General features: G+C 46.2%; 1 protein-coding gene across 4 annotated transcripts in view; it reads right to left on the reverse strand.

Annotated features, from left to right (window-relative positions):
• Positions 1-24,803, reverse strand: part of LOC148511769 (uncharacterized) — a 135,922-nt gene that overhangs the window by 71,273 nt on the left and 39,846 nt on the right. For 3 of the 4 annotated variants that reach the window (XM_088482764.1, XM_088482762.1, XM_088482763.1), the window contains exons 3-5: positions 23,028-23,108; positions 13,632-13,688; positions 12,727-12,852 (exon numbers count right to left, since the gene is read on the reverse strand). In XM_088482764.1, coding sequence (XP_088338890.1) covers positions 12,727-12,852; positions 13,632-13,688; positions 23,028-23,108 — 264 coding nt within the window. The remainder of the gene's footprint in view (positions 1-12,726; positions 12,853-13,631; positions 13,689-23,027; positions 23,109-24,803) is intronic. The other variant, XM_088482765.1, reaches the window with a different exon arrangement.

Raw genomic sequence — 24,803 nt, forward strand, 5'->3', positions numbered from 1 at the left:
TACGCAGATAGCGAACGGGTCTGAATCAGGCCTTTAGGCCTCTAATCGTGTGCTACTTGGAGAGTTTGGCTGACTGCAGACATTTAGAGGCTACCCATGGAAACCAGTTCCTCATTGTATACTCTAATAAAACCTTGATATTCTTCGATTCTTCTCACACACGGACAGCATTTCACTTTTCCCCTTTGTGCCCTTGTATTGTGTTTACATCATACATGATTCAAGGCCCTCTAGGTGCTGTCACATAAATAAATAGATTGATATTTCATACGCTATATTACCTATATCATACTGGACCTAAATTTACGACTCTGACTAAGGCAATTGACTACTACCATTATATTCTTGGATTTGATACATGTCTTTGTTTTTTTCCTTTGATTATTTTCAGTTATAGCCTATTGTGCCTATATGGCCTATTGGAATACATAACTTTTATGTTGAGATATTTTCATTACACACATTCTAACACTTTTTTTTCAGTATAAGTTTACCATTTATTTTGTTTTTCTCCCTCATTGTTTTATTTTACCCTCTATCTCATTAAGAGCTACTTAAGTTAGATACAGTAAATTTTGTATTTCATTTGTAACGTTTGTTCAAGATGTGCCTGACCCTCTCTGGTCCTTAAACCAGAGACAGTCATGTTTACTTGGATTAGGAAAATAAGAAAAGTGGTTGAGGTATAGGCATTTTGTTGTATTTCTGTTAATACTATGGGCCTGATTCAGACTCGCTCGCGAGCGCATAGCGCTCGCAAGCGGGTCGATGGCCGGGCAGTGCGCAGTGTGAATTTTCACTTGCTGTGGGACTTACTACAAGACAGGGCAGCTGTCAATTGTGATTGACAGCTCGCCCCGTTTTGTAAGCGTGCAGGGGGGGTGGCTGGACAAACGGAGGAGTTCGTGAAGGGACGCCTGCCGTTTGTGGGCGGCCCTACTGACATCACCAGTGATGTCTGTAGTGAACTTCCTGCTCTATTAGAACAGGAAGTTCACTGGGGCTTGCGGTGGACGAGACCCTACCACAAGGGTCTCGTCGCAAGACCGATGGTCGTGATAATCGCGACCATCGCCAGGCCGCCCGCTAAAGCTGTGGATGGTCACCCACAGCTTAGCGATCGGCCTGGAGGCCGGAGAAAAAAATAAAAACAGCCCGCCCTGATTCAGAGCGAGCACTCGCAAATAGCGAGCGCCTCTGAATCAGGGCCTATGTCTGATAATAGTCTCTTCTGTATATTTCCCGATTGTTATTTGATTTGCATATCACTCCCATATGTATTACATTTTTCTCAATTTGGTTACTGGACAGATTTTCTTATCTTGCTATCATTCTCTGTATCTCTGTCTAATTTTTGACATGTACATATTCTTATATTTGTAATACTATGTCACGCTTCAATAAAAAGATATCTAAAAAAAAATTAAAATAAAACAGACCACATATAGGCAAAGCTCCAACTCTGTTATTGTGCAGGAAAATTGCCCTATATTAGCCAAACAGACATAAACAGGGAGTCTGTACTCAAAGGATTCTAAGAAATTACACAAGACCATATATGTTTGCACAAGACACGAGTAAAATGCACATACAGGGGCTTATGTACCAGCCTGTGTAATGCAGGCATGGGCGCAAGACTGCCGGTAATTTTAAAGCGGCAACCATTTCAAAAAGGTAACATCAAATGGGTTTTGCCTTTTAAATGATTACCGCTTTAAAAACATTGGCAGACATGCTGGCTATTACTTAAGCCCCACTATGGCTGATGCAGAATTACTGGCAATATGTATGTATATTACTTGGTAAATAATGTTAATAATAATATTAATAATAATAATAACAAAAAGGAGACTTATTCCCCCTATACCCCGCCCACAGCCTGAGGGCACTTCAGTTTTGTTAACAAGCCCAAGGCAGGAGAAGGATAGGAGAGAAGGAAGACTGGTACACTGAGGAATCACACTCTCACACAGAGAAGGAAACAAGAGACCCATAGAAGCCAGGAGCGTCAGGGCGGGTAGGCTGTGGACCCTATGGACTTTGAAGAAAGATAGTTAACGAAGGTAAGTTTTTCAATAACTCTTTTCTTCTTCAGAGTCCATAGGGCTCCACAGGGAGACATTGGGGATGTCCCAAAGCAGTTGTTCAACGGTGGGGGCACTCCTGAGCTGATAGAACCCTACGCTCGAAGGAAGCATCCTGAGAGGCAAATGTATCAAAAACCTGAGAAAGGTGTGGACAGAAGACCACATGGCGGCCTTGCATAACTGTTCAGCTGAGGTGCCACGCCGGGCTGCCCACGAGGAACCCAAAGAGCGAGTAGAAGGAGCAGATACTGAAGCCGGCATAGGAAGGCCAGTCTGTGTGTAAGCCTGTGAGATAGTCATGCAAATCCATCTGGCCAGAGTCTATTTGTTAGCTGGCCATCCCTTCTTGTAGAATCCATATAGGACAAGGTGGGAGTCCGATTTGCTGATGGAAGTAGTGCGGTCCACGTAGATCTTCAGAGCACGGACCATACCCAACAAGGCCTCACCTGCCGAGAGGTCTGGTGAATTAAATTCCGGAACCACAATTTCCTCATTCAGGTGGAAGCGAGAAAGAAGGAAACCTGGACATGTACGAAGAACAGCCCTGTCCTGATGAAATATTAAAAAGGGGGAGCGACATAAAAGTGCCCCTAAATCCGGTATCCGACAGGTAGATGCTATAGCCAGAAGAAACAGAGGGCCTGATTCAGAGACGGACACTCTGAACGAGCGCTCGCTCTGAATCAGGGCGTTTTTTTTTTTATTATTGTTCGGCCTCCTGGCCGCTCGCATAGCTGTGGATGACCACCCACTGCTATTGCGAGCGGCCAGGTTGATGGTCGCGATGGTCAAGACCATCGCGACCATCGGGCTTGCGACGAGACCCTTGTGGTAGAGTCTCATGGCCGCAAGTCCCAGAGAGCTTCTGGCTCTAATAGAGCGGGAAGCTCTCTCACTGACATCACTGGTGATGTCAGTGGGGCCGCCCCCAAACGACAGGCGTTCCTTCGGGAATGCCTCCATTTGGCCAGCCACCCCTCCTGCCCACCTACCAAATGGGGCGAGCTGTTAATCACCATCGACAGCTCGCCCCCTTTGGTGCGAGACCCGGAGCGACGGAGCACCCGTCGCTAGCCAGGTCTCGCACATGCGCACGACGGAGCCGGCTCCGTCGTGCGCATGCCCAGTGGGCAAACATCGACCCGGTTGCGAGTGCTCAGCACTTGCAACCAGGTCTGAATCAGGCCCAGAGTCTTCACAGTGAGCCACTTGACATCCACTGATTCCAGGGGTCCGAATGGAGGTTCCTGAAGTGCTTGGAGCACCACTGACAAATCCCATGGAACCACAGGAGGAACAAAGGGAGGTTGTTTTATACGTAGAACACCTTGCATGAAGGTGTGAATATCCGGTATAGCAGCAATTCTGCGCTGAAACCAGATAGACAAAGCAGAGACCTGCACTTTCAGAGATGCTAGGTGGAGGCCTAGATCCAGTCCAGCTTGAAGAAAGGCAAGAATTCGAAAAACCTTAAAGACTTGAGGGTCATAGTTTCTTGGAGCACACCATTGGAAATATATATGCCATATTCTGTGGTAAATCCTGGCTGAGGCCGGTTTACGTGCTCGGAGCATGGTCTGGAACACAGAGCTGGAGAAACCCTTAAGGTGCCTACACACATAGCGATGTGCTCACAATCCCACGATGTGTACGATTTCCCCTGTGTCACTGTATTACCTGTGAGGTCGTTATGGCGGGGGGTCTCTGGCAGCGGTGCTGGTGTTTGGCGGGGGGCATTGGCTGCGCGTGGTTCTGTGCGGGCACATTGTCACTAGGCCTGGTGAGGTCTGGCGGTGTTTCCGTTCTATTGGCATGGGCACCGCCATCTTGCCTGCGGCCATGTGATTCCGGCTGTCGAATCCTGGTAGGTCATGTGCTCATTCCAGCCAGTCACAGCGCTGCACTGAGTATTTAGGAAGGTCCAGAGCCTTCCTTCCTTTGCTAGTGCAACGTGTTTCTCAGAGAGTAAGTACCTGTGCCTTACCTGCCTGCCTGTCTGTTACGCTACTAGCCTGAACCTTGCCTGCTCCAACCTGCTGGATTTACCCTGCACCCTCCACATACCTTTTACCTGCCTGAGTACCAGAACCTGCTGTTCCCTGCACCTTGCCTCCCTTCACTCCCAGCTGGACTGAATTACCTCAGCCTGCATTTGTTACAGCTCACCATACCTGCATTCGTTACAGCTCATCATACCTGCAGTTATCAAGTGCACTTTAGTGCTATACCTGGACTTTTCACTTGCCCTTCCCATGTCTTCTAAGTTACCTATTAAAAACCCCACTTTTTCATTTAAGTCTGCTTCTGTGTCTGCTCCTATCACCACCCCGGGTTCACAACAAATTCAGAACCTCACCCCATGGATCCGGCCACGGAACAGGAGTCTGGAGTGGATTTATTTTGCTGTATTGCTGGTCGTTTAGAAAACCTGGAAGCTATGCAACATCAATTGGCCCAGTTCCTACAGGAGGTGTCTAAACGCCAAGATACTCTGCAAACCTTGTTAATCACCCCTGGGGTATCAGCAACTTCAGCTCCTCCTGTGCCTGGTAATACAGGGACCAGGGTATCCCCTCGTCTACATCTACCCATGCCAAGCAAATTCGACGGCAATCCTAAGCTCTGTCGTGGTTTTTTAAATCAGTGTTATATACACTTTACGTTACAGCCTGATAACTTCCCCACCGCTAGAACCAAAGTGGCATACATCGTGTCCTTGCTGACCGGCTCGGCTCTGGATTGGGCCTCTCCACTCTGGGAGCGTTCAGACTCGCTGCTGGATAACTATACAGATTTTGTATCTTCATTCAGAAGGATTTTCGATGAACCTGGACGCACAGTGTCAGCATCGTCCAGCATTATGACCCTGAGACAAGGAAACCGTCCTGTCAGCCAATATGCCATACAGTTTCAAATCTTGACATCAGAGCTTAAGTGGAATGAGGAGGCTCTCACCTCAGCCTTTTGGCATGGTCTGTCTGACCGATTAAAAGATGATCTGATTACCCGTGAGCTTCCTACCAATTTAAATGATATGATCTCACTCTGCAACAAAATTGACCTAAACTTCAGAGAACGTCAGGCTGAAAAGCACAGAACTGACCGGCAAAGGTCATTTACGTCTCCCTTGCCTACCCATTGTCGAAGCTGGATTATTGGCTGAGACAAGATCAGTTTAAAATTGAATCGCAGCGACACCATCTTGCGACTGGCCGCAAGATGCCATTTTGCGAATGGCAGCCTAAGCGCCATTTTAGATAAACTCACACTTTAGTACATGTGGTGATAATACTATTAGCATCATGCGATTGCATCCGTGACCATCGCCATAAGTTACGGCGATTCACCAAAAGCCCATTTCATGACTTTACGTAGTTTGGGTGCTCTGGATAAAGTGTATATTATTATAATTCCCCTAAAAGATATATTGCATTAGCTAAACAGAGCAAATGGCCACGTGATAACTAGCCTGTGTAGACAAGCTTCCTGGATAACGTCTGCTCTCACTCCAGGTGGCCCGGCTCGAATACACACCTTACATTAGCAGGCTTCCTGCAAAATACCTTCAAAGCCAAGAGTGTTATCTTAGGTTTGGGTCTTGTAGCTGGGCTAATTTGCATTCACACAAGAGTCTGGGAGAACAAATGACTTTTTCTTTTGAGCCTGGGAAGGGTGGGGGCTGCTGAGAGAGGGGGGCGTGTGGAACTATAAGGCTCAGCATTCCACACTGCTAGGTGTTCACTTAGTAAGTGAGATTTAAGTGCACCCTTTCTCATACACACATTAATACGCACAATTGTGCTGGTAACTAATCGCATATTAGCGAATGCATAAGATCCTGTATGAAAACGCTGGTTGTTAGCTTCATGCGCACACATCTGCCCCAAGTTAACTAGCGTCTTTACATCACACCCCGCATACTCACACATTACATATCCACATAAAAGGTTTAATAAGCTTTAAGGTATAAGATTTAAGTTTGCTCAGTTAGTATAAATGCTGTGAAATAAAGATTTGGTAACTAAGGTTTTATACATGCTAAGTAAGCCGTGTTTGGTTTTGTACTGATGCGTACTCTTTCAACAGAATTCCGGTATTATCGGTGTGGAGATCGCATCATGCATTCTCAACTTATGGACCGCAGAGACTTCAAAACAACAAAATGTATATTATATGAACAACTGTTAGGATGTTGCATGGGGCGGGAGGGCAGAGACCCACAGTTGTTGGAGGCTGGGTTGAGTCTATTTGAATCAGCCTGTTAAACGCTCTGTAACAGATGCATCCCCCTTGGGAACCAATGGCATCAGCAACAAACTTCTCTATTGTGTTGTCTATTTCTGGGGAGTATAAATATGTGTGCTCCAACACTGGGTCTTTAGTCTTCTTGCTGAATGCTGACGAGGGGTTTCTTGCTGATGCCTAACATCTGGACCAGAGAGTGCTGCGTATATATACTGTACTTGGGTCTGTATAATTCCTTTGCGCTGAATTGTGTATAGATCAATAGCGTGTAAATGACTGTACTTTTACTTGAATAATACTTTGTGCTTTGGAACCACACGTTCCAAGTCTGGAGTCTTTATTTATTGTATGACTGCGTACGCAAAATAGCGTCATCCTTAGAGGTTTATAGGTAGGATATTAGAAGGTATAGGCAGGGGTATATAGAGGTTCAAATATAGATTCCTTACCGTCCACCCCATCCTCCTATAGATGAGGAGCCCATGCAGGTGAACTAAACCCATCTCTCCAAAGAGGAACGTCAGAGTAGGATGCTAAAAAACCTCTGTCTGTACTGCGGAGATTCGGGTCACCTGGTGGCCTCCTGCTCCCACAAGTCAGGAAACGCCCGTTCCTAACTGACCTTGGGGACATCAAGTTAGGAGTTATTTGCCCGTCCCCAAATACTAAAGGTTTCAAGATTTCCTTAGCTTTGGATCTCAAGCCTAACCCTGGATCTCAAGCCCAATCTCTGCTCTATAGGACTCTGGAGCAGCCGGAAACTTCATGACTTCCAGCCTAGTTGATAAACTACAGATTCCTTGTTCATCTCTCAAGCAAGCAATTTCCCTGACTTCCGTAGATGGACGTCCTCTAGCTAAAGGAGTAGGCACCAAGGAAACTCAACCAGTATTAGTTCGCGCTGGGGCACTCCACTCGGAGTCTTTAAAGTTCTTAGTGATACCAGAGGCTTCTCAAGAAATCATTTTAGGACTACCCTGGCTACGCCAACATAATCCCAGGATAGACTGGTGTTCAATGCAGATTCTTTCATGGGGAACTGACTGTCAGAAATCCTGTCTTCCCAAAATACGACCTGTAAGAAAGACAGCTTCGTTAACATCTCCAGATATTCCCAAGGAGTACCAGATGTTCTCTGATGTTTATTCCGAGCAACAGGCGAACGTCTTACCTCCCAACAGAGAATGGGACTGTCCTATTGAGCTGCTACCTGACAAGATGCCACCTCGTGGTCGCACCTATCCTCTATCCGTGCCTGAGACTCAAGCCATGTCAGAGTACATCCAGGACAACCTAGCAAAGGGGTTTATTCGTCCTTCCACCTCTCCCGCTGGAGCCGGCTTCTTTTTCGTTGGAAAGAAAGACGGAGGCCTAAGACCTTGTATTGATTACCGGGGCCTCAATGATATAACGATTAAGAATCGATATCCTCTTCCCCTGATCACAGAATTGTTTGACAGAGTTAAAGGGTCCATCATATTCTCAAAGCTGGATCTGAGAGGGGCTTATAATCTCATCCGCATTCGTGCTGGCGATGAATGGAAGACCGCCTTTAATACTAGAGATGGACACTTTGAATACCTTGTGATGCCCTTTGGGTTGTGCAATGCCCCTGCCGTGTTTCAGGGCTTTGTTAATCAGATTCTGAGCCAGAGTGAGAGCTTTGTAGATGGCTCGAAGTTCCAGGATATGGATTGGTAACACTGCCTCGACTGGGGACCATTGGCCCTGGAGGGAGTGCTTGCTAGTTACTGCGCCCCACCCTTGGAGGCTTGCATCCGTGGTGAGGAGAGCCCAGTCCGGGATCCAGAAGGGACGACCCTTGTTAGAATGGGAAGTCTGTAGCCACCAGGTTAGGGAGAGGCGAACCTCTGGGGGGAGGCTCATTGTCTGGGATTTGAGCATAAGGGGTAGCCCGTTCCACCTGGATCAGGTGTCGTAGGGGCCTGGAGTGAAACTGGGCGAACTTCAGCATGTCGAAGATCCCAAGATCCCAAGGCCTGCATTGCAGTGAATTGACACTCAGAGCTTGTGGAGCAGTCTGCATAGTCTATGCTAGATTGCTGAAATCTTGTCCGCTGTTAGGAATATTCTTTGAACTCGAGAGTCCAGGAGGGCTCCCAAATGTACCATCCTTTGAGATCGTGTTAGAGTAGATTTTTTCCAGTTGATCAGCCAACCTTGCGTTTGAAGAAAGGCAATGGTTACCTGTAGTTGGCGGTGAAGAGTCTCTGGGGAGCTGGCCAACAGCAAGAAATCGTCCAAGTATGGGAGCAGTCTGATCCCTTGACAGCGAAGAGAAGCCGCCATAACTGTCATGATCTTGGTAAAGACCCGGGGGGCCGTTGAAAGGCTGAATGGCAGAGCCTGAAATTGGTAATGTTGCTGTAGTATAGCAAACCAGAGATATTGTTGATGAGAAGTCGCTATAGGTACATGTAGGTAAGCGTCCTGAATGTCTAGAGATACCATAAAATCCCCAGGCTCCATAGCTAGGATAATGGAATGGAAGGTTTCCATACGAAACCTGGGCACCCTGATAAACTTGTTCAGAGATTTGAGGTTGAGGATAGGCTGATGAGACCCATTGGGCTTCTGAACTAAGAAAAGGGTAGAATAATAGCCCTTGCCCCATTGTGAGGAGGGGACCCAAATTATTACTGAATGGATCTTTGGAGCAGCAGGGCCTTGGTGGGGCCCGATGGAGGTCCTGTGCAAAAAACTGCTGGGGGAGTCGCCTCAGGAATGAGAGGACATATCCGTGGGAGACCACTTCCAGGGAGAGACCCGCCCTGTCAGGGTGCAGGCTTGTCCTCAGACTTGGCAGGAGGGGATGCAATCGGGAAGCCGGCTGATGTAAACCCGACAGCCGGCTTCCTGACTGCTTTATCCCAGCGAGGGTTAAATGATAGGCATCTAAATCAAGACGCCTGTCATTTTTCTGACGCCGGGAGACTGGCGCGGGATGTCGGGCGCCGCGAGCAGACAGCCGCGGTGGGGGGGGAGGGTTAGGTTTAGGGCTAGGCACCCCCCGGGGAGGGTTAGGGTTAGGCTAGGGGGAGGGAGGGTTAGGCACCCCCCCTGGGGACTTAGGTTTAGGCAGCGGGGAAGGGGGGGTTAGGGTTAGGCACAGGGGGGGAGGTTAGGGTTAGGGGGGTTAGGTTAGTAGATACTTACCTCAGGACGATCGGGATTTCCAGTTCTGTCGGGCTGCCGGGATCTCTGCTTTTGTCTGCCTTACGCTGCCGGGATTCTAACTCCCGGCCATGTGGCCGCCGGGATTTCATACTGCTTCCGGCAGGTGGACGTCTAGTAGCCCAGGCCTGTTTGGCCATAGGCTTGGAGGCCTTGGTTAATGTCTGCTGTCATGGAAAAGATTGATCCTTTTCTTTTCCTTGAGGGCGAAAAGGACCGAAATTGTAGTCACAATTTTATCCAATTCTGCACCAAATAGGATGCCTCCTGCATTTTAGAGCCTGTTTCGATTTTGAATCTGCTTTCCAGGAACGTAGCCAAAGAATACGAGAGGCTAATACCGAAGGCAGATATCATGGAGGCCAGGAGAGCCGTATCCACAGCTGTTTCACCTAAGTACTGTAGGAGGCTGCATCTCTAATGTGAGATATGTAGGACAGCTGTTCCCTCAAAGCATCAGGGGAAAAAGTCTCTTCTAGAGCCTCTGCCCAACTCTCAATGGCTTTTGCCACCCAGGCCGTAGCCCTAGCAGGACGAATAATAACTCCTGTAAGAGAGTATATAGATTTATGACAAGCTTCTATACATCTATCTGTAGTCTCCTTCAAGGAGGTTGCAGTATGAATTTAACCAGACGTGTTACATGAGAATCCGCTGCTGGGGAACTTCCCATTTAGTACAATCAGGAGCTGGAAGAGGGTAAAAGGAACTGAACCATTTTGGAATTTGAAACCTTTTACCGGGCACATTCCAAGCTTCACTCATGTGATCAGATAGTTGGTCAGAGTGAGGAAACTCTGGTAAATAAAAAACCTTTTGTCACTTAAAAAGAGCGTGTTTTGTCTTAGGAGCGGGTTCATCCTCTTCTATGTGTAGAATAGTTTTGACAGCTCTCACAAGAGCAGGTATATTTAGTTTAGAGGGTGGCTCTTCTTCTCCTGAGACGGAGTCACAGTGAGAGAGATCTGCGTCTTCTGCCTCCCCAGATGATATCTCAGAATCAGATAACTTTGTGGATTGGGAAGATATCATAGCACGTTTAGTTGGCTTAGTAGGTAAAAGCTTTTCTTTTTGCAGCATTTGCTGAAAAAAACGAAGATATATTAGCCAAACTGATACTTGGTCTGCAAGTTTTTCCAGCATTGTGAAAAGGCAGCCCAGGGTGGGTCCTGAGGGAGAGACACCGGGGCTGATGGGCCTGGGGCTGTGAAACAATTAATACAGAGACCATCCTGAATGGGTTCTCTGTGGCTAAGCCCGCAGAGCAGAACTTCAAGACACCAGAGTAGGAGGAGCAGCATCAGGCTGCTTGTTATTCTTTCCTCTGCCAGCCATAGTCACAAGAATAACAAAATACACAATGTGATACAGTGCAGTGAACACCCTGGAAAATATGGCACAGTGTAGCGTGCAACTGCATTATAAAGTATGTGATAGTACTCACAAGTATCTGGGAAATGTGAAGTACAATGAACCCCCTATACCTTAGTATGGCAGGGTATAGTAGAATAAAGGGAAAGGTATAAACTGTACAGTATAGAAAGTAGAGATTAGTGCTATAACAAGTCACATACAAATGCAGAAAAACATGTTTACAATGGGCACTAAAATCAACTACACAGAACGCAGTGGCTGGTAGGATATAGCGCTGTATGACCTGGCCTGTGGGAGAGGTATGCAGGGAGACTGGACCCAGCGTTCCCGGAGACCTGCTTGCAGAAAATGGCTGCCGCACGTCTCTGGGGGGGCGCAGGATGAGAGAGGAGCAGCCCGGGGAACACCAAGACTGCAGTGGAATGGCGCCCTGAACTGGGGGAGGGGCTGCAGGGAGAGCACCTTCTCCCCTTGCTGACATTAACCACCGGGTCCCCTGGCCTCCTTACATCTGCCCTGCGCCAGTATGTTGTATGCCCCGGTGGTCTAGTGGAGTCGTGGGCTCACCAGTGTAAACATCAGCGCCTCCGGTCTGTCTCCTGAGACCGGAGGCAAGACTGTGCAACAATGCGGGTCCCCGTGAATGGGGTTCTGCCTTACCTGTCCCTTGAATTCCGGGCTGCAGTCTGGGGTCCAGGAAGCCTGCTAGCTAGTCCCCCTCGGAGCCCTGCCGGCAGTACCTAGCACAGGCTTGGAGTCATGGCGCCTTGGCGGGGTGATGGGGCGGCAGCACAGACGTCCGGAGGACAGTCTGGTGCTGCTCGCCCGTTAAAGTAAAAAAATAGAAATAAATTAAAACATAAAACAAAAGCTTGGTCTGCTTAATGCAGCCCCGTTATAATGGTGGTCCAGCTCCTGCTGGACACCAATGAAATTCAAATTCCCTCAGGTTGTGGGATTGAAAAACTTTGCTGTTGGTGTCCGGTCCTCTAGGTCCCACCTACACCCCAATGTTTCCCTGGGGAGCCCTATGGATCCTGAAGAAGAAAAATAGAATTTACACCCCTAAACTGAGCTGCGCACTTCACAAAATGTATCTGGTTCCACTACGGCAGCATTTGCTCCATCCGGGTGCATTTGCTCCTGCCCAGTGGAAGGCACCAAGTATATACTTCCAAACAGGCATTTCTCCAGGACTGTACGAGATGCATTTACAACACACCACTACTGTAGGCGGCCTACTTTAGAATGTCCCCCCTTCCCCTGACCTACAGGTGCCGGCAGGTGGAAGAGGCAGAATTGCTCGTGTCTGCACAGTCGCAACTGCGCATTTTCATATTATGAGCCTGTGCAGGGCGAAATCCCGCATGGTATTCTACACAAACTGGTGTTGTGCTCGTTATGTATCAACCTCACTGTATCTATTTTATCACAGCATCACTGGGGATTTAATCAACATCCTGGTGCTCAGGATCCAGACGGTCGGAACATCGGCTTGGTAGTATTAGGCTTTGGTTTAGGGGTTATGCACCAGGAGGTTAGGGTTAGGCTGCGGGAGGTAACGGTTAAGGTTAGGCTATAGGGGGGTGGGTTAGGCGGAGGTTTAGGGTTAGAATACTTACCAACATGTGTTGGGATGTTGACTATCGGGATTCTGGAGCCGGCATGGTCACCGTTGGGATTCTAATAGCCGGGATCATGTACCCAACCCCATCAGTGAAGGGCATTTAAATGTTAGTAGGATTACACTAGTTAATAACTGTTCAAAAAAACCTATAATGAAGATCTAACAGTCTATCAGCTGCAGAGCCAGTACAGGTACCTCTTCTGCCTTCTCTTCATTCTCTTTGTTAGCATTATACTTCTTGTCAAGTTTGCTCCTGGTCTTTGGTCTGATGTGACTGGCAGCATTGGCAACAAATGCACTGTTTACATCCCACTCCGGTTCCTACCAAGAGAGGACAAAGTACATTAACGTGCTGACATTTCTCATTGTAAAGTAGTCCCTTGTTTCACAGACTCCCAGGTGCACAACGTATGGCACAAGCTCCTCATTCTGGCCGACTAGAGGGAAGGAGCTTGGATTGCGGCAATACGATGACTAAATATCACTGTGCAGCTTACACGTACATCCAAGCAGTCAGTCATACAATAGGTCTCTTGAGGAATGCCAACAATGAAGACATTATAGCCAGTTATATTAGGCATATTCAGCATCATGTGTACAGCGAGCATCGGAAAAATACAGCAGCCAACTGCCCCTCATGGGTCATCCGATATTAATAAACCTTTTCTTACTTTGAGGAAAATGGGCAACTTCCTTTTATAGGCAAAGATCATTGCAACAAGTCCCCTCAAATTGTGATGTTTGCTCACCCAGCTACAGCAGGTGACACATAATAAGGATCTGGCTGCCCTTGGGCATCTGGCGTTTAAGCACATGACAGGTGAGCCGTAATTATGCCAATTAACAAAAGCTTTATTCGCATCAATGGGCTGCAACCGCCCAGCTGATACAGTGATCATCTGAATAGGTCATGACACCTAATTTATGCCAAATTATTCACGTTTTTAAATCCAACCACGGCGGGGACTAACTGTACTTACGGCCGCAAAGCCTGCCGGATAGACACACGTAAAGGTCTTTTGGGTTCGGGGTGATTATTTTATGCATTCATTATTTTTATTTAGGTGAAGGTGACTTTTGCACATCAGCAATTACTGTACCTGCTCATTTTCTTCAAGATGTTTTTTCTTTTCGAGCTTTTTACGCTCTCGTTGTCTCTGAGAATAGAAGGCAAAGATTTCTTACTCAATGACTTCTTTCCCTCAAAAATAATAGAGAATACAAAATATAGATGTAATCACAGCATGCCTAACGCCCCCACCCCTTTTTCTGAGATGACACCCATGGCAGGGACGTCTATCTATCATAGAATGGGCCTGAGGTCAAGCCAAGTAGAGAGATGGAGGGAGGCCCGGCCCATTCTATGCCCTCACAGCTCTCACTGGCTGCCTGCACAGACACAGCTCCTTCCCGCCAGCGGAAGCAAGCACCAAACCTGGCACCACTGAGGGCCTCATTTATCAACGAGTTTTATCACTCGAGTGTTAAAACTCACTGCGTACGATAAATGGTGCTCCAGCCAATCAGTTCCCAACTGCCATTTTTCAAACAGGTGACTGTTTGGGAGCTGATTGGCTGGATCACCATTATCATACGCAGCGTGTTTTATCACTCGTTGTGAGTGATCAAACTCATTGATAAATGAGGCCCTTAGTCTGAGAAGGTCCACAACTGACCCATGCAGAGGATGGGGGGTTTTGTACTGGCCAGTGGCTCGCATGGACAAGGAAGGTCTGGAGGAATTTGTAAACAAGCCTCGGTATGCAATACGTGTCACATTGATGTGGCAGTTGGACGTGGCGAATAAGTTGCAGGGGAAGATGTGCTGGAGGGGAGTGTCCAAGGAGATAACTGGAGCAGCCACATGCAGCCAGGGGGCGTGCGAGCGGGTGCTGCAATGCCTGTGATTTACAGTGGAGCGCACAGCATTGGCAAACCCCCAGGCTCCCTCTCCCGTCACATACACACTGTACAGCTGGACAATGAGAGGGGTGTGCGGCTGTGCATGCAGACCACCCCCCCGCCTGCTGGTACATCATTATTATTAATATTTACTTATATATCGCCAGCAGATTCTGTTGCGGTTTACAATTGGGAACAAAACAGTAATAATACAGGACTGGGTAATGACAGACAGACAAAGAGGTAAAAGGGCCCTGCTCACACTCTCTAGGCACAGGGAACCCAAGCCTCAGAGATCAACCATGGGCATCTGGGCACACGATACAAATACATGATGTATGCATGCACACACACGTACAACCCATGCATGCTGCCTGTGTGCATAGCGTGAATGGTGTCATGTATGCATCACATGTCAGCTCTACATAATACAACACAATAGTGTCACTAATGGGCTATAAACATGGCATTCAATGACTGGTGAGCAGAATTCTGCCTGCAGGAGGAGGGCGACAGGGGAAGAGGGAGTGTGAAAGAGGCGGGGGAAGAGGGAGTGTGAAAGAGGCGGGGGAAGAGGGAGATTGGGGTTGGAGATAGGAAGGTGGGAGAAAAGAGAGGGAAAAAAAACAAACACCTGCAGCGCTGGGCACAATAGCTAGCGAAACTTCCAAAATACTGGTATATACATATTCAATCGCATCTTTTGATCTCGGCACTTCTACAGATGTGTGAACATCATATTACCTCCATCGCTACAAGTCGCGCTAAACATAACGCGTGAGCGCCATGCAACTCGGTAGCGCTGAGCGTCTTTTCGTGCAACTTTTTACTTTCAAACGCATCTTACTCGCAAACTGATGCGAAAAGAATGCACAAGCAGCTTCTGCCGATTAAAATGACATGCGGCATACCTATGTTCTGTGTGTGACTGCGGCTGTATCTGCATGCGTAATGCTACGTTACAGTGCCAGCGGCTGTATCTGCATGTGAAATGCTACGTTACAGTGCCAGCGGCTGTATATGCATGTGAAATGCTACGTTACAGTGTCAGCGGCATGGTGCGACTAGAAGGGCTGTTCCACGCGCAAGTAAGACGTAAGTCAACCCATCTGTATGTGCCTGATCTTCTAGATGTCTCAAACAGTATCAGATTGTGGATAAAAACCAAACCACCCGCAGTATTTGATGGGAATGAATTCACCGTATGGTCTGTCCAAGCGGATTGGCTGCTGCGTTTCCTAACATCTTGGTACTTCATTATTGATTGATACAGTACAATACAGGCCCACTAGGGTGAAGCTTAGTAGATGACGATTTAATCTATAATACAGCTTGTTAACACAATGGACATATACTACGGGACAAATTCAATTGGCTGTGGCCTAGGTCACATGACTTTTTAACGCTGGTAAAAGCAATGGGCGTCATTTTTTGTTATTCATTTAGAAATCCCCTTTAAGTTAATGCGGGTTTTAACTTGCATTTCCAGACTAGGTGAAAAGCAGGAAAAAGTCCCTATTTTAATATAAGACATAACTACTGTCAATGAATAACAATGTATTTAGAGGTCTTTAAATAGGTCGTTTCTCTAAAAAAACAGAAACAAAAAAAAAAACACAGAAAAATGGGTTAAATGATGTGGGACATGTATGTTGAGATGTAAATTATATGGGACATGTATGCTTAGGTGTAAATGATATGAGATATGTATATATTATATCAAATTGTATATAAACACTTAAAAATCTCAATAGAGACGTGTTAATATCCCCCAAAATACTCTACACACTTTTATTGGCTAAAATCACTTGCTGGCCATCCATTTCCATCATTTGCAAAAGTTCCAAAAATCAACCATGTGACTCCATATAACAGCCTCCAAATACATTGCTTAGGGCCACTAACAGCCACGACATATGCAGAGCTCAAGGTGGGTTCCGGTCGGCAATAGTAACTTCTGCGTCTGGTTGACACTAGGCACACTTCAAACTTACCAGCCGCTTGCGCCCATGTTGTAAATGATTTATTTCATGTGCAAGCAAACGTAACCACTATTGGACAACAATTAAAATAAAATAAACAACCTCTGTAACACAGCAGAAACGCTGGACAATGTGACAACAGTTTAGAAGATCAAAATCCTGGATTTACTAAGAACTGTATTTCAGGGTCTATGGTCTTTCGATGGCGTTACCCGTAATTTTTTTTCTGTCTAAAAGCCTGTTGGATTGCCCCCTTTGCGAAAGACTAAATAGTTAAATAATGAATCCTCTGCCAATCTGTCGATGAATTCAAAGCACTACACAGATCAGTATGATCTGTGCAGGCTTTGGTGTGTAATGGTTAATAAAAAATAAAAAAAAAACTCCCCCCTTAACCTTAATCAGCCAAGAACCTCTGAGTCTGGTACTGGAAAAACAGTGGGGGGAACCAGCTGGGGGGCTTACACTATAGCAGGGAGGCAAAGAGACACATAGCATAAAGCCAGCCCCAAATTCCTCGGTGGGGAATATAATATGATATATAATAAATAAAATGGGGTCCCCTCTTCCGAGGAAATACCAGCCCTGGGAACAACAAGTGCCAGCATGTCCCACTGTGAAGAAAAATATTAAAATAATGACAGGAAGTGGATACTGAAGGCGATATTATTATAAAAAGAAATTCCACACTCAACAACCCCTTGGATTGGATCCTCTTGGGTACACGTAGGGATCCATAGGTCTTCAGGAAATAAAATAACACAAACCTGATCCCAGCTACACACACACAGTACCTAACAGGAAATGACCGGGTCAGAACTCCACTTTGTGCAAGTACTGTACAGCTCTGTCCGCTTGCGATTTGCAATCGGGGGTTTGGGGGGTATGAAGGCCAATGGACTCCTACATGGACTGAGGCGGACCCAATCCACGGGTTGGTGAGTATGATTTATTATTTTCATTATTAATAAAGAACTTTCCCAATCGGTGACCATGTACTGTAGTTATTTTAATATTTTCTTTACAGGCAGAGTACAGGTGCCAGCAGGCCTTTAATGTTATTCCACAAGTGCTGGCATGACGAGGCAGGCTTGCTGGGATCTGTAGTCCTACTGTAAAGAACAATATTACAATCTATTTAATACAGGCTTTATGTGTCTCCCCGCTATAGCGCCAGCCCCATGGGGTAGTTTAGTCTGGTGCTGGTTGGAAAATAGAGGGGGGCCCACACTGTATTTTTCCCCCCCCCCGATTTTCCAGTACCAAACCAGGCTGAGCGCCCCGGGACTGGTTAAGGTTTTAGGAGGGGGGAGGCCTCAGACAATTTTGTTTGTAAATGAACCATTTATTTACACACCAAAGCCTGCACAGATCATACAGATCTGTGTAGTGCTTTGGCCATACCCGCCGCTCACAGCCAGGTCTTATTTATTTCTTCTATTGTGATGCCATTTTTCTGCGGAGTCTACCGTTTTTAACAACACGATGCTTAGTAAATCCGGAGTTTATATTGACGTCTATAAAAATTATATGACGTTTGGTTCGATGGTCTAATGCCGACTCAAGACTTATTTTTTCAGCTGATTTCCCGTCGGTTTTGACTCTAGTAAATCTCCAATTTGCAAAACAGACGGGAAATCGCCCAAAAAGACAAAAACAACCTTTAGTAAATTTACCCCATAGAGGGGTATTCAATATGAAACGTTAACCTCGCCAGCGAGGTTTTCGCCACACATCGGAGGTTTTGCCAGCGAAAAAGTTTAGTGCGCGCACGCACGCTCCCACCTATCCTCGTATTTAATTTGAAATCGTCGAAAACGGGACCCGGCGATGCTTGGATCGGCGAAAAAAAACTTGAACTTTCAGGAATTAATTGTAGGAGCCCCCAAAAGATGTCCAGACCTCGGGGATCACTATGGGTACCCCCGTTTTTACCTGCAGAAGAAAGTCTGGATTTTTAAACAGCCGTGCAGGTGTTTTTTTCCCCGACATTGAAGAAGTGATGCAGAAGAGCACTTAGGTTTTTTTTCATTTTTTTAAGTGGTCTCATCAAATTTGGGGTACATGAAAATGGGTACTAGCATATTTTTAAGTCCCTAAAGGTAATTTTTAAAAATTCTGCAAAAATGCACCTGCCGCTACTTTGCGCAGTGAATAAAACACCCGCCCCATACTTGGGGACCCCACCAGAAATAATTTCGTTACTTTTTTTTTACCTCATTTTTTTTTTTTTAAACCCACATTTTTTTAGGACATTTTTTGAACATTTTCTTTTAAGGGAAAAACTACAGGCTATTTTTATAAGCCTACACCCCCAAGCCCCTATTCTGCATTTTTTTTCACTTGCTTAGAAAAATTATCCCTTTTTTTAAAAAAAATTACCCTTGACCCCATTTAAGGAAAACAACGGGAATTTTCAGGAAATATGCCTGGACCCCCCTAAAGATGTCCAGACATGGGGGATCACTATGGGTAACCCCGTTTTTGCCTGCAAAAGAAAGTCGGGTTTTTAAATAGCTTTGCAAGGTGTTTTTTCCTGCTGCGGCTATTAGAAGCACCGACTTTCTTCAGGAGTTAAAAATGGGGGTACCCATAGTGATCCCACATGTCTAGACATCTTTAGGGGGGTCCCTAGAATATTTCCCGAAAATTCCCATTTTAGTTAACCTGTAAAAAAAAATTAGTAAAAAATTACAAAAAAAATGACATAAGGTCCCCCCCAAATTGCCAAACCAGCCCCAGGCTTGCAGCCAGTGGTGGTTTCTAAAAATACGGGGGAACAAAATGTGTAGGGTTCCACCGCATTTTAGAAACCAACACCAGGCTGCAGGGACCAGTGCTGGTTTTAAATATAGGGGGCAAAAACGACGTGGGGTTCCCCCTATATTTAAGACCAGCACCAGACCCAACCGACCGGAGTGTAATGCCACAGCCCGGAGACCTAATCACCGGGGCTCCAGGTCCAAAGCATTACACCCCAAGTCGGTCAGCGCAAGCCGGTGATCTCGGGGGAGTCGGGGACCCCCCAAAAAAGGGTCCCCCCTCTCCCGAGCACCACAGGCTTACGCTGAAGCCTGGGGCTCTTCCCCATACCCCTTGCTTGGTGGGTATGGGGGTAATAGGGGGGGCCAAATAATGTAACACTATTATACTTTACAGTGGAACTACAAGTGCCAGCATGCCAGCCATTTTGCACTTGTGGAACTACAAGTGCCAGCAGACATGCGGCACCTGTAATTTCACTGTAAAATAAATAGTTAAAAAAAGACAAAACATACACACCGTGCCCAGTATAAGTTTATTACATACACCTACCCATTCACACATACTTACCTATACCAGAAGTTTTTGTCCCCTTCTCCAGTAGAGATCCTTAAAACTTGGCCCTGTAAGGAAGATTTCATACTCACCTACATCCAGCGCTGGTCTCCGTAGTAATCCTTGGGATTTAAAAAAAAACAAAAACGCATTTAGCCGATCCACGCAACACAGCTGTCTGTATGTGTGTTGTCATACATACAGATAGCTCCCGAATGGCAGCTACCGGCACTTCATGGTGCATTGCAGTCCCATCAGCCAATCAGCGGCAGCGCTCACTGTAGAGCACCCGCTGATTGGCTCCGGCACTGACAGTTCCCACGTGGGCTGACTCACCCACGTGGGAACTGTCAGTTGACGGAGCCAATCAGCGGGCGCTCTACAGTGAGCACTGCCGCTGATTGGCTGACGGGATTGCAATGCCCCGTGAAGTGCCGGTAGCTGCCATTCGGGAGCTATCTGTATGTGTGACAACACACATACACATAGCTTGTAGCGTGGATCGGCTAAATGCGTTTTTGTTTTTTTTTAAATCCCATGGATTACTGCGGAGACCAGCGCTGGATGTACGTGAGTATGAAATCTTCCTTACAGGGCCAAGTTTTAAGGATCTCTACTGGAGAAGGGGACAGAAACTTCTGGTATAGTTAAGTATGTGTGAATGGGTAGGTGTATGTAATAAACTTATACTGGGCACGGTGTGTGTGTTTTGTCTTTTTTTAACTATTTATTTTATAGTGAAATTACAGGTGCTGCATGTCTGCTGGCACTTGTAGTTCCACAAGTGCAAAATGGCTGGCATGCTGGCAGTTGTAGTTCCACTGTAAAGTACAATATTGTTACATTTTGTTCCCCGTATTTTTAGAAACCACCACTGGCTGGTAAGCCTGGGGCTGGTTTGGCTTTTGGGGGGGGACCTTATGTCATTTTTTTTCTAAATTTTTCCACATTTATTTTACAGGTTAACAAAAACGGGAATTTACGGGAAACATTCTAGGGACCCCCCTAATGATGTCTAGACATGGGGGATCACTATGGGTACCCCCATTTTTAACTCCTGAAGGAAGTCAGGGTTTCTAATATCCGCGGCAAGTGCATAAATGCGACTTTGAAAAAAGTGGTGCAGAAGAGCATTTAGAATTTTTTTGGGGGAAAAATAACTATGCCCAGCAAATTTGGGGTACTTGAAAATGGGGGTCGGCATATTTTAAAGCTGCTAAAGAGACTTTAAAAAATCGTGAAAAACCCATTTGCGCAAGGAGCTGCAATGAAAAAAACACCTGGCGCATACTTGGGGACCCCCCCAGAGTCAAGTTCGCTATTTTTTTACTTTGTTCCCCAACATTTTTTTTTTTAGGCCCCCAAATTCAAAGTGCTTTTTTTGGGGTGTACCGATTTTTTTTTTTTATTTGACACAGATCGTTTCAAGGGGTTATTCTGAAGGGTGCAGGCTATTTTTTTTAAGCCTGCACCCCTAAACTCAAATTCTGCACTTTTTTTCGCCACCTATTCAGTGGTGAAAAGTTATTCCCATTTTTTTTCAAAGACTTTTCGAACCTGCGAAAAGTCTTTGAAATTGAATACAGTGTAAAAGCAAAACCTGCGTTAATGACGTCATAGGTGCTAAAACATCGCAAAAACTGAGTTTTCGCTCCCATATTGAATACCCCTAATAGTCTTATGTAGGAAAAAAAAATAAAAACATAGCTCAGACACGCTTACAATGTGTCTTGTTCCCTAGCAACGGAGTAAGCAACAGTCAGTGCCAGGGAAGCGTTAGAAGGAACCAATCACTGCTGTTTGCCAGTGCTAGTGGTCGTTATCATCCACTATTTGTACCTGCCCTAACCACCCTCAAATACAGAATCTGCAACGTCTTTTTCCCCCATCTGCATAGGTTGGGATTTCTACCTGCTACATGCGTGCTGATCTGCAAGAACAATTTCTGCATGTTCACTTTACTGGGCACGTCCAGCGCAAATTCACGCAGGGTGCGCAGCTCTGAATGGCGCCGTACTCACTTTGCATCAGCTCCAATATTCCAACATACTGTTTAGTCCTTAGTGCACTGAGACGTCGATGTGTTTAAATGTTTTTTTACGACTAGAATACTGAAGAAAAATGGAATAAACTCATAATTACTAATAACTTAATACCCCTCACATTCCTAACTACAGTCATAGAACTTACTGTACATGAATCAACAGTAACTCTGGACAGTCAATGATCAAATCATAGAAATCAGAGTCCTGAGCAGCTGAGAATGAATGAAGTTCCTGCGGTGTAGAGGTTTGGACCAGCCATCTATGTACCAGTCCTGTGACCTCCTGGATGAGGCCTGGTCGCTCAGCAACTAGGTGTATGTGTGACCAGCGTTATAGCTAGTAGCACCTAGATATTGTGCAAGGACAGGGCCAAAACTCAGAGGCCGGAATGAAACTTTACTGGAACACGTAATACAGATCAAAGGATTCTAACTCCAGACACAAGGTTACCTTCTCCCTTCCTAATACGTGTGCACCTCTCACTGCAGGCAGGATGCATTTGTCTGTGGGCCTCGCAAGCGGGTCGATGGTGGGGCGCTGCGCACGCAAGCCCTGTAGCGAGTGAGAAATTCACTCTCTGCGGGGCTCGCTACAAATGGGGCGGCTGTCGATGTTGATCGACAGCTCGCCCCGTTTTGTAGGCGGGGAGGGGGGTGGCTGGACAAACGGAGGCATTCCTGAAGGAACGCCTGCTGTTTGTGGGCGGCCCTACTGACATCACTTGTGATGTCAGTAGTGAGCTTCCTGCTCTATTTGAGCAGGAAGCTCACTACGGCTTGCGGCAGACGAGACCCTACCACAAGGGTCTCGTCGCAAGCCCGATGATCGCAATAATCGCGACTATCACCTGGCCGCTCGCAAAAGCTGTGGGTGGTCACCCACAGCTTAGCGAGCAGCCAGGAGGCCGGTTTAAAAAAAAAAGCGGCCGCCCTCATTCAGAGCGAGCGCTCGCTTTTTGCTAGCGCCTCTGAATGAGGTCCTGTGTATGATCTATTCCATCATAGCAAGAACCAGGCAATAGTTTAGTACAGACTCATCTCCACCAATTCACTACACTTACATTTAGAAGGTCACCCAAACAGTGTTCTTAGAAAGTAATTATCACATCCAGTTCAGTTGGATTATACAGATAAAGTAAAACATACTGAATCTGGTTAAAGGCTCAGGGTCGCGCAGAGATATTGTTCCTGTAGTACGAGACAACACAATGCTCCTGTTGTTTCCTGCTCTCTGCACACAGGCTGCTTACCTTCTTCTTGGCTCTGCGCTTCTCAGCTTTCTGTCTGGACTGACCGTCTTCGGACAAGTCGTCGGAATCTATTTCTTCCTCCTTCAAAGGCATAAACATATAAAAGAGTAAATAAACACAAAAAGAAAAAGCTTTTCAATGCTCAAGGTCTCCAACTCCTGAGCGCTCCAACATATCTGCGCCCTGACAGTTCTGCCTCACTCTCACTGTGCCCCCGAAAACAAGATTTAGGAACGTTACTAATATATAATACAGTCAGTAGGGGATGTAGTTGGAATGCTGGAGCCAGAATCCCAACATCAGCTTGAATTCCGGTGCCAGGATCCTGGCCGCTGACATCCTGACAGTAAGTATTGAGGTTAGGGGCTAGGAACTAGGGGGAGGGTTATGGATAGACTGCGGGGGGGGGGGGGACACGATGACCAAACTGGGGTTGTGGCTAGACCCCCTTCAGCTACATGACCCTGATGTCATCAGTTACTATCCACAAGGACATCAATTGGAAACAGTAACCTGTGGCCTTACACATCTTACCTGTTGTCACGCTAAAGAGCCCATCTCGGCGCGCCTGGTCCCGTGAGACACTGCTAGCGCTGGGCGTTTTTTTTCTTCTGAAAATGCGTCTAAAGGCAGTATTCAATTAGAAGCGAAAAGCCCATTTTTTTTCATAATTTTCGCCATTTTCACTTAACCCCATATTCAATTTCAAAAGACTTTTCACAGGTGCGAAAAGTCTTTGTTAAAAAACGGGGATAAGTTTTCACCATATAATAATAGGTGGCGAAAAAAAGTGCAGAATTGGGGTTTTGGGGTGCAGACTTTAAAAAAGTACCCTGTAGCCCTTGGAATGTCCCCTAAAAGTTATCTGTGTCAAAACATTTTTAAAATAGCATAGGACACCCCAAAAAAAGTGGTTTCATTTTGGGGGCGTAAAACAAAAAAGTTGGGGGACAAACTGAAAAATTAGCGAAATAGACTAAGGGGGGGTCCCCAAGTATGCGGCAGGTGTTTCTTAGAATGCGCTTGGTTGCGGCAGGTGGATTTAAAAAAAAATCACTTTAGGGACTTAAAAATATGCTTGCACCCATTTTCATGTACCCCAAATGTGATGGGACTAGTTTTTTTTTTTAAATGAAGCTAAATGCTATTTTTCACCACATTAAAGCACCTGCTGCGGCCATTTAAAAACCCCAAATACCTTTAGCAGGTCAATTCGGGGGTACCCATAGTGATCCCCCAAGTTAGACCGTCTTTAGGGGGGTGACAGGCTGATTTCCCCAACAGTGCCAGAACTTTTCGATACTTATCTTTTTGCCGGGTCCCGTTTTTGCCGATTCCTAATTGAATAAGGGGATACGCGGGCACATGCCCAATACTTTTTCTCCAGGAAAAACTGCGATGACGGAGAAAAGTCCGAGGCTAATTGCATACGGCCCTAAGTCGCACTGTGATGTAACTAGGACGCCCCAGCTGACTGTGCTGATTCATTTGATATGCGACACTTGTATATCTGTGCGCAAATTTCCAAACTAAAAAAACCCCAGCCATGACACACACTGCTCTCGGCAGTCCCCTCTAGATTATTTAGCAACGCTCATCACAGTGACCGTAGATGAAGGCATTGGGTGATCTTTTGTGTGTGCTTTAGGCACAATTTTGGTACCTTTCTGGTCACAGTTACTATACAGATAACAATATTGGGTAAAAGGATCTTATACCCATTAAATGATAAAGTTCTAGGTAAATGTAGAAAACATGCATTCCTTATGCAGCCCC

The sequence above is a fragment of the Taudactylus pleione genome, unplaced genomic scaffold (assembly GCF_031769625.1).
Source record: "Taudactylus pleione unplaced genomic scaffold, aTauple2 ptg000292l, whole genome shotgun sequence".
NCBI lineage: Eukaryota > Metazoa > Chordata > Amphibia > Anura > Myobatrachidae > Taudactylus > Taudactylus pleione.